Below are 16,904 nucleotides of genomic sequence, written 5' to 3'. Positions count from 1 at the left end.
TTTATTCCTAATATGCAAATGAGGAATATCCTCAATATCACTTTATTGTGTAAGCAGTAACCAAACATTTTTTCAACTTTTACGAGTTGTCAAAAACGATTCTCCCATAAAATATATGCTCCTATGGCAAATCGAACCTGTGGCGTAACTAATTCGACAACTAATAACGACTAATAATATTGGTGAGTAGTGAGATTTTCGAGCCACTAAAACTCTTGTAATTAAAAGTACAGCAAATTAATACTCACTAAGTTTTCAGGGCGAGAATTTAGTAGGTAGTATCTTCGAAGTAGATAACGGTAGTTAACACTGTTATTTTTACAAACTATAATTAAAATTCACGTTTACAATTTTACTGGAATGAACCGTACGTGCTTGTTGTTTCCACAGTTTATTGGATTCCGAGAATTTTGAGCGGACTACAAATTAATACTCCATCGTTATGGTAAATTAATTTTTGCGTCAAATAACAATGAAAAATAATTATTGTGAGATGAAAATGCTTTTCAATTTTGCTTTTACTTTGTTATACTGACATGAATTAATGCTCAAAAATTGATGTTGTACTTAAAATAACAATTAACAACCTACAAAGAACAAAGAAAATTATACAACAATTATGCTAAAAGAAAAGGAAATGAAGACAAAATCAAATCCAATTATTTCATTAACCGTAGGTAATACTTTTTTAATTGCCCACGATTGCCCACGATCCTGCCATTATAAAAGGCAATTGAATAAAGAATCTAAATTCGTTCGTTTCCATGGGCGATGTGCATTAGTGCAGGTCGATACTGAATGCTTTTCATTTATTATGAAAACGCTGAGATGAATTACAGTCATGTAACGGGCTCAAGAGTATTAAATAATTGAGCTCGCTCAACGCGAATCGATGAGAGTGGCATGACCTTATCGTCACGATACACAGTGTGGTATCCACGCCAATGTGTGCTAGCCAACACACCAATCTTGGAAGACGTGTATATTATTGGAACATTTCATCCAATAATTTAATATGCGACTGCCCACTATAGTTAGAGTTATCTGATCTCTATTATTGATATGAAGGAACTGCTTAATGACAAATGTTTACGTATAATATGTGTACAACAAATTTAATTATTTTGATTGTGAAGGGCCCTGCCCTGCCACACTGGCGGATTACAAGCGTTTTCAAAGCGGAGCGGCCAAGACGTGTCTCGGCTGCGCGGCGAACACATTGCTTAGAAAACGCTTGCAATCCGCTAGTGTGGCAGCTCACTAAGTAATATCAAGTCTATTTTTAGTTAGCCAAACAAATCAAACATTTTCCAAAAGTTTGAAGTCTTATTTAATTACTAGCTTTCCGCCCGCGGCTTCGCCCGCGTGGAATTTTGTCTGTCACAGAAAAACTTTATCGCGCGCGTCCCTGTTTCAAAAACCGGGATAAAAACTATCCTATGTTCTTTCCCGGGACTCAAACTATCTCTATGCCAAATTTCATCAAAATCGGTTGCGAGGTTTAAGCGGGAAAGCGTAACAGACAGACAGACAGACAGAGTTACTTTCGCATTTATAATATTAGTTGGGATTAGTTGGGATTAGTTGGGATGACAAGTACTCAAGGTTTTCACTTGTGGAGATGTATTCGGCCAAGATTTGATCCAAGGCTGGTTCCAACACATCCTTACTTGAAGCCGCGCAAATGTAAGCCGTTATTACTGAGCTTTTGATGTGGCTGACTATTTTATTGGTAGTAAATATAAATAGGAATAGCCAATGAAAGGTTTTCGCTTGATGGAAGCTAAGCGAGGGCGTGGAAAACTTTCGGGCTTTGTTCTGAACGAGTTAGATTCCCCGCAGACTGCAGACTTTTATCGCCCGATAGTTTAGTGGCTTAGAATTTGTGTGAGGAATCGGCAGATACCAAATCGGTGTTACATAATAGGATGATGACTGGGTAATGAAATCGAAATTCTATTTAGTCCGTCAGACAGATAAAAAAATTTTGGACACATATTTTTTATTTTTTTATTATATTATTGAGTTGAAATGTCGCCTGACGTCAATTTTAAGTAAAAAATCTACTCAAGCGTGACGTAACGCGCTATTTCAACTCGATGTAGCACTGTTATTATTTAATTATGAAAGAAAATAAAAAATATGAGTCTAATATTTTCTAATTATCTGTCTGACGGACAAATAATTGAAAGGACATCATCCACGATTCATACATTTTTGGTCCAAAATCAAAAGTGCCGGCCAACAAAAAAAAGTGCTATACAGGGTGTTAGGTAAATGGGTATATGAGCCGACAGTAGCCCATGTTAACATGACCATATAAATGGTATGGTGAAATCAGAAATTTGATATCACCATTTTAACTTTTTTAATTTTCATACAAAATAAATTTTATAAAATCCGATTTGTATGAAAATTAAAATAAGCTTCGAACTCCTTCTGTTTTCTTCGGATTAATTTCCTCGCGGGTCCACGAGTTTGACTTGGAGAAAGTTAGCCTCCGTTGCGGATTTTATTGGTGAGCTTTAGGGCTATACAGTGTGAGTCACGTTAAAGTGTACATATGAAAATAGATGAAACTAGACCTATTTTTATCGACAAAAAAGAGGTCAAAATTTTTTTGAGATTTTTTTTTAATTTTTTATAGAATTTTTTTTCTTCCAATTACTTATTGTAAAGAAAACGTAATAACTTTTAAACTAAGCTGTATATCCTGATAAAATAAAAACAGTAATAATGCTAAATAACAGGCAATACTAAAAAAAATACATAAAATACACAAAAAAGGCCAACAAATAATAAAAAATGATAATTTTTGAAAAAAAACTGCTTAAAAATTCGTGTTTTTTTGGTTATGTGATAAATTTCTCCAAAAAAATGCCCCTATAACTGGTGGTTTTTATTACTTTGTATTATTCTCTATTGTATTACCTTCGTAAAACCAAAAATCGCATGTCTCTATCCCTATCACAACGTTTGCAATGATCGTTTGAACTAAGCCTCTCCGGGCGCGCCATTCAACGCTTCGTTAACAACAAAACTGAAAATGGCTCTAGATTTGTAATTTTGATAAAGACAAGTTAGATTTCAAATAAAAACAAAAGATTTCGAAGTAAAATAAGCATTTTAGTTAAAATTAAAATTGTCTCTACCTGTAGCGGAGAATAATGTTTTGGCAGGCCTTTGTTCAAACGATCATAGCAAATGTTGTGATAGGGATAGAGACATGCGATTTTTGGTTTTACAAAGATAATACGATAGAGAACAATAAAAAGTAATAAAAACCACCGGTTATGGGGGCATTTTTTGGAGAAATTTATCAAATAACCAAAAAAACACGAATTTTTAAGCATATTTTTTTCAAAAAGTATAATTTTTTATTATTTTTTGGCCTTTTTTGTGTATTTTATGTATTTTTTTAGTATCGCCTGTTATTTAGCATTATTACTGTTTTTATTTTATTAGGATATACCGCTTAGTTTAAAAGTTATTACGTTTTTTTTACAATAAGTAATTGGAAGAAAAAAATTCTATAAAAAATTAAAAAAAAATCTCAAAAAAATTTTGACCTCTTTTTTGTCGATAAAAACAGGTCTAGTTTTATCTATTTTCATATGTACACTTTAACGTGACTCACACTGTATTAACATAGTATACATTTTGTTGGTAGCGGCGACTGGTTGCGCCGCCATGATATCCCGGTGAAATATAGCCCTTAGGTGTTGGTTACACAGGAAATGTAAATAGCTCCGTTTACACTTTAGAGATATCTTGCTCTACACACTAAGATGGGCCAAATGTGGCTAAGCAAACTTCACCAGTCCAGTCTCAGAAACACATGTATTTTAAAAACATAACCCTCTTACTGGCGTAGTCGGGTAAAACTATCTACATACAACCTTACCAGGTATAATAATGTTGGAGTCGAGTCGATAACAGGCTACCGGTGTAGTTGACAGATTGCCAATTCAAGCGGTTAGTTTGAACCCCGGCGACCGCTGGAATATTGTGGTGAACCGAATCCTAACTCGAGTAAACCTAAGTATATTTAGCCAACTACGTTTGTGTAATGGTGCTCCCACATTGCTGTTTGTATGTTTGTAAACATTTTCTAACATAAAAACATTTACCAACAAATGTTGTCAATTGTTACGTTTTGTTAGGAACTGTTACATGTTATAAGTGCTCCTACACTAATAGAAAATGTTAACTAACATTTTATAACATTTAAATCTAGTGTTAGCTCGCAGTTTGGTTAGCGTTCTGAGGGCGTCTACACGAAAATGGAAGAGGATTTGCTCATTGGAATAGCTTTCATTTTTTGTTTAAAAAAGAAGAAAAAGCGCTCTTATTGGATGCGCCAAACGCTTACAGCTAGAGGAAAATATAGTGCCACAGACACATGTTTAATTTTGTTATAATTTGTTAACTAACGATACTAAACATTTTCTAACATTAAAACATTTTTTAACATTTGTGATTAAATTTTTGCTAATTAAACATCTAAGCTTAGCTGAAGAGGCAAGGAATATATGGAAATACAAGTCATTGCAATTTTAAAATCCACTTTAATCTCCGAGCAGAATTTTGTCATATCACATAACAAAGCAATATTGTCATAGAAAAGGTCTGAGAGTTCAAGGAGACGCAGCAACAATGCAATATCGGGTTATGAAAACTTGCACGGAGAATTTTACTCTATTTTCAATATACGCTGCAATAACATGGTATTGAGGCTTACACGCAGGCAAGGTGCAATAACGAGCGACAACATCCGACTGTCTTTCAGGTCGACTGAGCGGCGACACACTTCCGATTCGATTTCCGATATTATCCCTAGACGATCGAAATGACATTGTGCAAAGGAAAATTTTTTGTCTTTACTTAGAACTTATTTAATTTCTAGATTTAGAAAAGTGTTAAATATAAATCATACAGGGTTTTGATCTTAGGTTATTTGATTAAAAGTGACTTCGTTTATCTACGTTTTTTATTTTGTTCAAATCCGTTTATTTCTTGCATTTTAGTAGACCTTGTTAAAAAAATACAACGTAATTGAGAACCTCCTTTTTAAAGTTCTTTAAAGATCATAAAGGGCCTTATTACAAAAAAAGTTAATCACACGTTAAACATTGGTTTACAATGCCACATTTAATGACAATGTAAACAAGTGTTCATCGGGTGTTTAAAGCCATGTATTCATTAGGCAACATTTGTTAATAAACACTGTTTTTAAACTGTTCATAAACAATGTTTCATCATCTCTGTAAACAGTTCATAAACATAGGTGATGAAACATTGTTTATGATACATGTTGCCGTGCTCCCCGCTATGAGTGGAGAGCAAGTGTGGACGGCCAAGTTTCAGAAACCTGTGTTTATGGTAAACTTGTTTCACACTAGTCATGAACAGTTTATCAAGAAATATTGCCTAATGAATACATGGCTTAACTTTTTGGAATAAACCCAATAGTTATTGAAGCCAAATAATTCTAACTTTAACCCTTTTTTCCAGGGCTGGTCCATTTTCACCTCATCCGTCACCAAGGTGGCTAAATCGGCCACCGAGAACGCAGTGCGCTACGGCGAGATCGCCACTCAGAAAGTATCGGAGATGGCATCCACTGTGACTGAGAAGGTAAGTGTCTTATTCTCCATTACAGGCATTCATTTTCCAAGGCAATGAAGGAGTGTTACGTCTCCTTTATAGCTAACTAGCTTTCCGCCCGCGGCTTCGCCCGCGTGGAATTTTGTCTGTCTCAGAAAAACTTTATCGCGCGCGTCCCTGTTTCAAAAACCGGATTAAAAACTATATCTATGCTAAATTACATCAAAATCGGTTCAGTGGTTTAGGCGTGAAAGAGAGACAGACAGACAGAGTTACTTTCGCATTTATAATATTAGTATAGATTAGCCCTTCTTCAGCCTTGAGATAATGTTCGCGACATCACGAGAAATTCTCAAGGATTTGTAAGTATTCTCTAACTGACAAATTCACAATATGAAAGCCTTAAGACAGAAATATTAACGTCACGCCTTTAAATTAGCTGTTAATTGCCTCCATGGAAAAAGTATTCAAAAATGTTTGTAACCACTGCACCAGCTCAAAAGCAAATCACGAGTTATGACGTAACTGCGGAACACATGACTGCACACAATCCCAGCGTTCGGGGCCTGATCTACCAAGTTGACGACTGAATCAGGCTTATATTACGTCACAAAAAATTGGCCAAGTGCGTGTCGTGCCACGCGCAGTGTAGGGTTCCGTAGTTGTCTTCGTTACGACAATATATTTAAGAAGCAAGCAAGCATTTTCTTCTTAGGAATTTTTACTGGTTAAGAAATTTTATAATACATGAGTAAAACGACTATTACTCTTAAACTAACTGATCTATCTTAACCGCTATAGTTTTCCTTGAAAGTTCATAAAAAGCACTAATATCATGAATTTTTCCAGATTTTTCAATCCAACAGTTTAGTTTTTAGAGAGGGGGGGACAGGGTTACAGCTCTTTAGTGCCAGTAGTTTCCAAGCAAAACCTCGGACAGACAGACAGACATATCGATACTATAAGGGTTCCTTGTCAGGACTACGGAACCCTAAAAAGGTGAAAAAGCCCCGCAAAGTTTCCAAAGCGCGGACGGGACGATAGTGGAGGGTTAATTAACGCCGATGGAGTGCCTGTAGGGAAGCAATCAAGATCCTGGTGGTCGATTTTTGAATTTCAAAAGCGTGTGCGATTTTGCAGACGCCCTTTTTGAGAATTCGTGTCCTTGCACATTTGAATTTTAATAGCTTGATCGATATCGCGATGGAACTAATCTCTGCGCTCTTTATAAGTTTGTTAATGTGAAGTTACAAAGAAACTAGTTTATGATAAGAGGTTAAAACGTCATAAAGACCGATGCAGATTAATTTGCTCGTAATTTGTTTTTTCAAACAATGCTTTATTAAATTTAACAAGTAACGTTCATCCGGCTATGAACAATCAATACCAATTAAAATTATTATGTAATTAGTAGCTAATGGTATTACCAGTTTACTTATTACATAAAACATTATAGTAACTTACTATCTTAAAACTAAATGAGTAAAAAATATTTCATGAAATCCTACAACAGTTAATGTCGAAATTTGGATGATTGCTATAGTAATTAGCCTATACATAGTTATTGTTAATAAGTAAGAGACAAAAATATTTACTACATTGGACTGCGTAATACTGCGTATTGCTCAGAAAAAATATTTGTCTCTTTTCCTCTCTTAATAACTTCCATTAGGCTTGTTTCTTTTCATTTTAGGCAAGTTGGCCAATAACTATGTATTGGCTAATTACTATATCGATCACCTATCGTCACTTTGTTGAAGAGACAAAAGCAAGAATACACATTAAAAGTCCATTCGATATCGCATTTTAAAACTTACCTGAATAAAGTGTGGAGCCTGATGACCTGTAATACAGGTATACTAAATACCTAGCATAGGCATCAGACTCACACAAGAATGAACATCAAACGTATCTTATACATTCACTATGTAATTCTGTTCGATTTTTTGTGTGAGTAAAATAAAGATTTATTATTATAAAAAAAAAAAAAATAAAGTGTTCGCAAGTTCACATCTGTATCGTGTGCGAATTTCGACAATCGCAGAGATGCGAGATTGGCACCCGTACCTTGCACCTTTACAACCGAAGGGAGAGCGGATTCATTATTAAGATCGGGCTTTTCTTCCCACAGAGACCTAACTAGTTTTAGGGATGTAATGTATTATGTAGTTTCGGTTACGGATATAGGAATAATATTATATCGGTTTCGGTTGCGGTTACGGATATCTGTGCTTTAGAATGCAATTTGCAATAGTTGTCCAACACGGTTCATTCATGGCCGCACACTTTACATAGAATAAAAAGTAGTAAAAAAATAAAAATTGATACTAGATGACATTATAAAGGTAAATCAGGCTGTTATGCCTTTACATATAATGCTATACAAAAAACAATTTAAACTGCCTACATCCGAAACTATCCGAAACTTTTAATTGGTTACGGTTTCGGATATCCGAAAGTTTCGGTTACGGTTACGGATATCCATAACATCCCTGCTAGTTTTTGCAAGAAAGCCAGCTTTAAGATCGAACTTGAGCACCGAACTTTCCCATGAATCAAGTTTCAACAGACGGTCACTGAGTGTCTAAGGGTGAATACCAACCCAACTCGATAGCTACAAAAGGTTTTAATCTGATACCGATATCAACAAGTCTTTTAATGTTTTTTTGATTCAGCAAAGGTTTTTTGGCCAGATAACGACTGACCGGTCCTCGATTCAATGGTCACATGAGAGTAAGACACGGGTGACCCGTGTCTTAAACTTTTTATTATCTCTAATCTTTATTTGTATAGTAAGGGATGAAACACGAACAACGGATCGTGAATGAAACTGCTTCACACAATCGGTAGTACTGGAACGAATTATAAACTTAAAGGTATACAGGGTGGAATTTTGAAATGCCACCTGAATGGAAAGTACTCTTTATACTGTAGATAGAAAATTTTACTCAAAGAAACATTCCTTTATTTTTGATAAGAAATATTCCACCCTGTATTATATTTAAGACGTGCCATTGATTTACGTCTGTTCACAAACGATGCTTGCTTAAGTGAAGCAGCAAATCGAACGCACAGCGTTGAATAGAGCTCTGTAATTGGTTCGTGTGTTACCCTGTGCGTCCACGCGCACTGTGAGACGTCATAGTAATGTTTGTGAATACGGGCGTTCGCGTTAGTGTCATTACTTATTAGTTATTAAATGTCTTAAGGACACGCGCGACCGCTTATCTATACACTTTTTATCATAAATACCTACTTATTATAATTATTTATTAACGTGTCAAATACTTTCAAATGTATCGCGTGAAATTCGAAATTGTGATGTTATTGAGCACTCATAAATGTATGTATTACATTTGTGTTGACGCGTGAAAGATCCTTTTTCTTTGATATGCTTTGGCATATCAAACTTACTAGCTATCCGCCCGCGGTTTCGCCCGCGTGGAATTTTGTCTGTCACAGAAAAACTATCGCGCGCGTCCCTGTTTCAAAAACCGGGATAAAATTATCCTATGTCCTTTCCCGTGACTCAAACTATCTCTATGCCAAATTTCATCAAAATCGGTTCAGTGTTAGGCGTGAAAGCAAGACAAACAGACAGACAGAGTTACTTTCGCATTTATAATATTGGTAATGGTAATAGATTGTTATATTCTTACTAAAAAAAGACAGCAGGACTACTTTGGTTTATCATTTAATTTGACCTAAAATCTATTTATAGAAGTCTTGTCAATCTCATTTTCCAATTTTGTACACGCAAAACTTTTCCACTTTTTATTTCTTTACTAAAAAGAATTTCTTTATTATATTCTAAAAGTTTGTTTAATAATACCAAAAATGTTCTTTGTGAAAGGGGAAACTTGCCAAAGGATCGGAAAAACCTAATTACTTGGAACTCAAAATTCTGTAAATCTCATACCTTTTCATTAAATATGTAAATACAAAATCGATAGCTGCTTCATATCCTAATGAAATTCCATTCCATTTCACATACTTTTCTATTTCGTATTCTCCTAATTTAAAATTTTGCTCATATGCGATACGGAAAGCCTTTCACTATTTTAAAAGAAAGCTCCATGAGAGATTTATTTTAATATATTTAAAATAAAATGTACCTATAAAGAGACTAGCGGCCGCCCTCGACTTCGTACGCGTGGAAACTTCCCATCCCCGTTTTAACCCCTTAGGGGTTGAATTTTGCGAAATCCAGTCTAGTGAGCACCTACGTTCTAAAAGGAACCCCCATGCATTTGAGACTCCTAGCATTTGTAGTTTCTGAGATTTCGTGATGAGTGAGTGAGTCAGTCAGTCAGTTTCGCTTTTTTAGATATATTATAGATTAAATGCTGCTGTCACGTATAATATTGATAAACAATTATTGCATAATGAAAATTATTCTATGCTTTTACTTTTTCGTGGAACCGATATATCTGGCGGTATAAACTGATTTAAAGACGTCGCGACGTCGGGTTCAAATCGAGTTACCGATCAACAAGTAGCTTTGACGCTCGATGTGCATTTGATTTCAAAATATATCAGTATGGTTGTATTTTCAGCACTTTGACAACACCCATTTAGAATATTAATAAAGTCTTAAATTAATCCTTGATTGAACCTGAAAACGGGCACTGCTGAGTGCTGGACAAAGATCTTGCATATTTTTGACCTGGAATTCTAGACATAATATTAGAGCTAAATTAATGATCAATGAGGGTTTTCGCGATTGAAAAATCCGCCAGATGGCAATACGTAGACGCGATTTTTCAATCGCGAAAACCCTCATTGCTGACGAACGCACGGTTGAAATGCCTTAAATGTACACAGGAAGCGCGATCAAAAGCCACGTCCACCACAAACGCACATACTGTCCTATTATCATCATCGCATCGTCCGCAATTCCACATATTGATTCAGAACTCCACATGCTTGGTCCCGTTATGAAATACTAATTCCATTCCATTTATTGAATTCCACGTGGAATAACCAAAACTGGAACGCCGGTAATTGTCATAGAACTGGAACGCGTGGTGAATTGATTGACGCTAATTTCTATCTAACAACAGGGATGGAATTTAGTATTTGCTTTGAGATTTTGCAAAGAACCTAAACTTTTGCGAATTCCACATAGGCTAGGTACAAAAATGGTTCCGGGATGAATAGGCTAGTTTCCTAAAAAAAATTTTGGATCGTCCATTATAATAACAAAAAATATTAGACACGTATATTTTTAATTGTCAATCAAACAAATAATTACAATGTTATTGTACTTATTGTGCGTTGAAGTATCGCGCAACGTCACCAAGTCCTACACTTTTAAGCACTCATTGACATCACGGGTCTCTTCTTTTGAACTTTGGCGCTTTATCTCTGATTTTCATTAGTTTGAAAAAGTGAAAAATACGTGTCGATTATTTTAAGATAAGTTAACTGACGGACTAATTAAAATTCTTGCTTTTTTTACCCAGAAAACACCCCTATTGGGGTATTTGAATGCTTTGAATGTTTTCCCAAAGTTTTTTCCACCAAGGCGATGACGGAGCACCGGGGTCCGGAGGTTATTTTAGTTGGAATGCCTGCCCTGTACTAAACAATGTGTTTATGTAAAATCATTGCATTATTAACAAAACACAAGCTTACAGCGCATTTCATATGAGCTGCATAATTAGATAACACACATTCGTAACTTGAACGCTCCCAAAACAAGAATGCCATTAGCTTTGACAATATGCGCTCGAAAATCTCGCATATGAAATTACGGCACGGAATCTGTTATTAGGGCTGTCACTCAGTTGAATTGAAATGCTTTTATATTATGAATTACTAGCGGCCGCCCGCGACTTCGTACGGGTGGATCCCGTGTTACCCCCTTAGGGGTGGAGTTTCGTAAAATCCTTTCTTAGCGGATGCCTACGTCATAACATCTACCTGCATGCCAAATTTCAGCCCGATCCGTCCAGTGGTTTGAGCTGTGCGTTGATAGATCACTATGTCAGTCAGTCAGTCTCCTTTGAGTTATATATATTTAGATTATGAATCTAAAATAAACAAAAAAAAAAACGGGAAACGTAGTATAAGCAGACCTCCCACTCGGTGGACCGACGATCAGCAGCAAGATGCATCTGGATGCGGGCAGTGCAGGACCGATCGTTGTGGAAATTCATGAAAAAAGCCTTTGTCCTGCTGTGAATGGCACTTGGCTGAAACGAACGGATATAAAAAATGAGAGTTTTCCTGTCTTCGCCACACTTAAGTACTCGTAGCCCAGCAAATGAGAACTTGGTATTTCGTGCTTAGAAACGAGTGAAGTTTGTGGTAAACGCCTGTAGGCACCGCAGGATGAAAAGAGTAGTCCTTTGTCCAGCAGTGGACGTTTTTCATTTGAAAAGGCATATTAAAGACAGAAAATGATGCTGAGTATTAAAAATATTAAAAAAACGAGCTGTCCCGGCTAACTTCGTAACGTCAATAAAAAGTTGTCATATGGTATCCATAAAATCGCAATTCGCAATATAAATTCCTGTTTGAAACCTGTAGGCCAGCCAGACCAGCTGAACATAACCCTCCCCTAATGTCCTGTGGCTAAAATGATGATGAAGTGGAAAATATTTTACTGTCAGGTCATTTGCGGCGTGACAACCCTGTCAGTATTTGAGAATACCCGCGGTTCGCGTTAAACGTTCGCAGTCAGTTCTCAAATCGTGTTAGTGAAGTTCGACGAGCTCACTACCAACTGCGGGTAGTGCTTCAACGTAAGTTAGGCTAGCGAATTAAAACCGACTGTTTTACCACTCCGACTTTAGGTATTAGGGTCACGACGCCTGTTTGTGTCCACCTAGTAGATCCAAACGATAAATTAAAGAGTGGAAAATACATACTTATAAATTGATAATAATCATTTAAATAAATAAATAAATAATAAATAAATAAATATCCTTAGACATTTTACACTGCGCTTCTATTTTATTTATTATCTGTAAGTAGACCTTTAAAAACACTTTTAAATGTTCCAATATATTTTTGTATTTACTTATTAGCATCCTGTCATAACCAGTGTGTTCCAGACATTCATAGAAGGCTTTCGCTGGCGCTAAGGATGGTTATTTTTCACAATTTTTAAAAGAATAATCCATTAGGATGTGGAGATTGCGATGGATGCGAACAGGTGACATGACCCTATTTAATTCAGCGAACGACAATGTTGTTCTGCAGACCTCTTGTTCTAAAATCTTAAACACTATTACAAATGTATTTAAGTATTCGAAACAATTAAACAAACAGCTGCACTAACAAAACAATAACGAAACAGTTAAATAGTCTGTTAACTGTTTTAAAACAGAGTAATCAACAGCGTTGCAACTTCAAAGAATTCCCGCTGAGTTTGTTATATTTTCCGTTTCTACTACAATAAGTGGAAATCGCTAACATTTAACTAGTGCATAATAAAGTTCCGCTGTATTTTTCCCTTGTACAGCAAAGTAAGCCGCTCGATCCTCGTTAACTGTTTTACTCCTGTTGGAACTTAAACAAACTTGTTATTAACATTATAGAGCACTTTAGCAGACTGTATTTATTTGCTTTTTGCTTTACGTAGTACTCGTTTAGGGATTTAATATGAAATGATTAGGTATTCACAATTTTAAATAAGTACACGAAAAATCTCAAGAAGTATACTCGTAATGTATACCGTACGCATTAGTGCGTTTAACTCGATTGAATATGTTTTCGTTATTTAGTACATACTAGCTTTCCTCCCGCGGCTTCGCCCGGAGTTTTCCCGGATATTATTCGAATATTTCTCGCCGTAAAAACCATCCTTGGACTTTAACGAACATTAAAAAAAATTGGTAAAATTGTTCCAGGCGTTGTTGAGTTATGCGCTTACCAACACATTTTGCCATTCATGTTAGTACCTATTAGCATAAATATGCAGTATTTTGCTGATTATTGCTGCATTATAATTATCTTAAGATATCAATGCTAAACTTTGTCACACCGAAAATCACTAGTTGGTTTAGTTACTTGAACTTGATTTTTAGATAAATATAAAATCTATAAACCTTTTTAACGAAGACTTACAATTCATTTTGAGCTTTAATTTAGCTCCTCTTGTGCCGATGTCAGCCTGTGGCTAAATCAAATCTTTCAAGTGGGATTTCCCCGCTTTTCGGAGCCGATTGAAATTTTGCATAATAATGGTTAGTCAGATGACAATGCAATAGAATCTGTGATGGAACTTGTCTGTCCGATGATGGAGTGGAAGTGGAAGAATAACTAATTGAAAAATGTTTTTTAAAGTTCTTTTTCATTGAATTCTGAATCTCGTAATCAAAGGTGATAAGTATAATATATTGACATATTATATTATAGTTATTTAATTTTTAGCGTTAAGAGTCGCATCTCAAACTAATTTGAAAATTATAAATAACTTGAAAAAATCGAACTGCCTAAGGCGGGAATTGAACCCACGACCTTCCGCTTGCCGGGCGACTGCTCTTCCAACTGAGCTACTACGCTGGCCGTAACAGCGTATTACACTTGAAAATTTCGACGGGTTCATCCAGTGTCTAAGTAGCTCAGTTGGAAGAGCAGTCGCCCGGCAAGCGGAAGGTCGTGGGTTCAATTCCCGCCTTAGGCAGTTCGATTTTTTCAAGTTATTTATAATTTTCAAAATATTATATTATGTCAATAACTTGCTTTTTTCGTGCTTCATTTCACATTACCTACTTCTTCTAATAGAATGACACTGACACCCGTATTCACCAACAATCCTTGCCTAAGTGAAGCAGAAAATCGAACGCACAGCGTTGAATAGAGCTTTGTTATTGGTTCATATGCCACCCTGTGCGTTCATGCGCACTATGAGACCCCATAGTGATGTTTGTGAATACGACCGTGATCAATACGCCGCTGCGCTGATCACTTCAATAAGCATTTTGTCCCTAATTCAGATCAGCATTAATGCAATGACAGTGTCAGCAAAATAAATGTTTGTTAAGCCTTTAGTTAGGCACTTAGTTTTGCTGAATAATTAGTGGTAGAAATGAGAGGTAGACAATTGAAAAGAATTTAAGTTAAAAACCGGATAACCAAATTCCCAAATAGATACGTGCTCATAGAAAGGTGGCAAATTGAATCATAGACCGTTTTCATCATATTAAATCTTGCAGCAAACTTCAACTTCGCCTTTTGTTGTTGTTTCTAACTAATTGAAAACTGCGAAAACTATTAAACATTCAGAGCGCTTCAACTAAAAGTGGTAGCCTAGCGCCTTCACTTGCTTTGTACTGGTACTAAATACGTCTGGACTTGCTGTTAATAGCAACTTTCAAAATTTAAAGCACCACCTGTGCGCTTTGGTGCAGTTGAATGCAATGAGATGGCGCTGTTCCAGTTCTGTTTCAGTTTCAAGAGCGATGCTTTTCAGTAGTCACGCGTAAACTGCACTGATAAAATGCTGCAGTGAAATTGCAAAGGCATTATTGATTTTGTAAATATGTTACTGATAATAATTAAAATGGAAACACTGTGCTTTTTCATGGAGCAATTCAGGGAGGGTGTGATGGGACAGTCTCCTCCAGACTGACGGAGGCTTTTATGTTCTTAATAATTCAAGTGCCACGGTGAGGGCTAATAGTGATTCCTTAGGATGACAGCCTCAGTATTCGAAGCTTCCTCTGTGCCCCAAATTCACCACCACTTACCTTCGAAGAGAAGGTCCGGACTACAGCAGTAAGGAGCCAGCATGGAGGATAAAGCAAGCGTTAGGGGTAGGTACATACGAAGATCAAAATCAAAAATCAAAATTATCTTTATTTGTTTAGACTAATTCAATTAGTACTTACAAATCGTCAAATGCTCTTAGGAACTTCTCAAAGGAGCCTATACATGTCTCATTCTTTTTTTGCCCTACCAGCGCTTCGAGACAAACATTTGGCAAGTGCTGAGAAGAAGCGCCGCAACAAACTCAGTCACCACTGTCTGCCGGTTTAAAAATATAAAAAAGTAGGAAGTTACAATATGATATTGATCCCGCAAACAAGGTACTCATTTGGTCAAGTAACGCTGTGCCTTCCATAGCTTACAAGAAACCAACAAAGAGTAACTGCGAGCTCCCGAAAACTGACCCTGTTTGGAAAAAATCTTTTAGATCTTACCACAGCATACCAAGCAACACGTTGTGGCATTTAAAGTATTATAAAAGCCTGATTATACAGACTTGATGCAAAACTTAAAGAAATTCCTGCACTGTAACCAAAGACAGTGATTGTTTTCTTACAGATCGTAACGTACGTCTGTGGAAATGATCAGTTCTTTAAAAATCAAAATTATCTTTATTTGTATAGACTACTTAAATCAGTACTTTCAAATCTTCTAATGCTCTTAAGGAGCCTATACATGTCTCATTCTTTTTTTGCCCTACCAGCGCTTTAAGTCGTATACTAGTGATTCCTAAAGCCGTTTAATACTACTAATTCCAGGTGAACAACCGCGGAGGCTGGAGCTCCCTGGGAGGTGCCAGTGAGCTGCGCCGTGCCAGCAACTCGAGCGCACAGCACCAGCCGCAGAGCTACGGAGCCATGAAGAGCTCCACCTCGGAGCCCTACTCTCAATGGTACCCTCACTTTCTTCTTCTTCTTTACGATCTTGGCAGAGCGCTCGTGGTCACGTTGAGGCGTTGTTCACATCGGTTGTAGAGGCGGATACAACTCTCCGCACGATCTCCCGCCATCTCTCTCTATTGGCAGACTGTCTGGTGCAGTCACATACGCCGTCTCCCACTGCTGATTTCACTTGGTCGGTCCAGCGCATTGGTACCTGACACGCGATCGGGTTTCTTTCTTCTTACAACCTTCCTTATCACCCATTCAACCAAACGTGATGTCCACTGCTAGATTGAAAAGCCTCCAAGGATTTCCACAACGGCCCTGCGCTGCCAGCATCCAGGTGATTCTACACTAAGTCTGTAATTTGTAAGAGCGAGTGGCATGACTCAAAGGCAGGGTACTCACCTGCCATGTAGCAAGTAACGTAGCATGTAACGTATCCAACCTTCAAGTGAGTACGGCTCGTCCACGGTCATCGCGTATCTGCGAGCCGCCTTTGTGCTCGCAGTGATACCGCCAGTCAGCGGGTCCGCAGCGAGCAGCTCGCTGCGGACTCGTGCCTATAGGGTCATTCCATGACAAATGTTACCGAGGGTGAAAAACTAAATATGTTCTTTTCGCATTAAATCTGATGAATTTTGAAAGTAAACATTCCAAATTATAATGTGCAACAAAAAAAATCTGAAGGAAACA

At 36.8% G+C, this 16,904-nt stretch overlaps 1 protein-coding gene across 3 annotated transcripts in view; it reads left to right on the top strand.

Annotated features, from left to right (window-relative positions):
• LOC135086964 (ADP-ribosylation factor GTPase-activating protein 1) overlaps window positions 1-16,904 on the top strand; it is a 126,662-nt gene that overhangs the window by 107,850 nt on the left and 1,908 nt on the right. For all 3 annotated transcript variants that reach the window (XM_063981813.1, XM_063981811.1, XM_063981812.1), the window contains 2 exons: window positions 5,515-5,637; window positions 16,086-16,219. In XM_063981813.1, the coding sequence (XP_063837883.1) occupies window positions 5,515-5,637; window positions 16,086-16,219 (257 nt within the window). The remainder of the gene's footprint in view (window positions 1-5,514; window positions 5,638-16,085; window positions 16,220-16,904) is intronic.

The sequence above is a fragment of the Ostrinia nubilalis genome, chromosome Z, assembly GCF_963855985.1.
Source record: "Ostrinia nubilalis chromosome Z, ilOstNubi1.1, whole genome shotgun sequence".
Classification (NCBI taxonomy): Eukaryota; Metazoa; Arthropoda; class Insecta; order Lepidoptera; family Crambidae; genus Ostrinia; species Ostrinia nubilalis.
The sequence above is the reverse complement of the archived record's forward strand: the minus strand, read 5'-3'. Positions and strand labels throughout refer to the sequence as shown.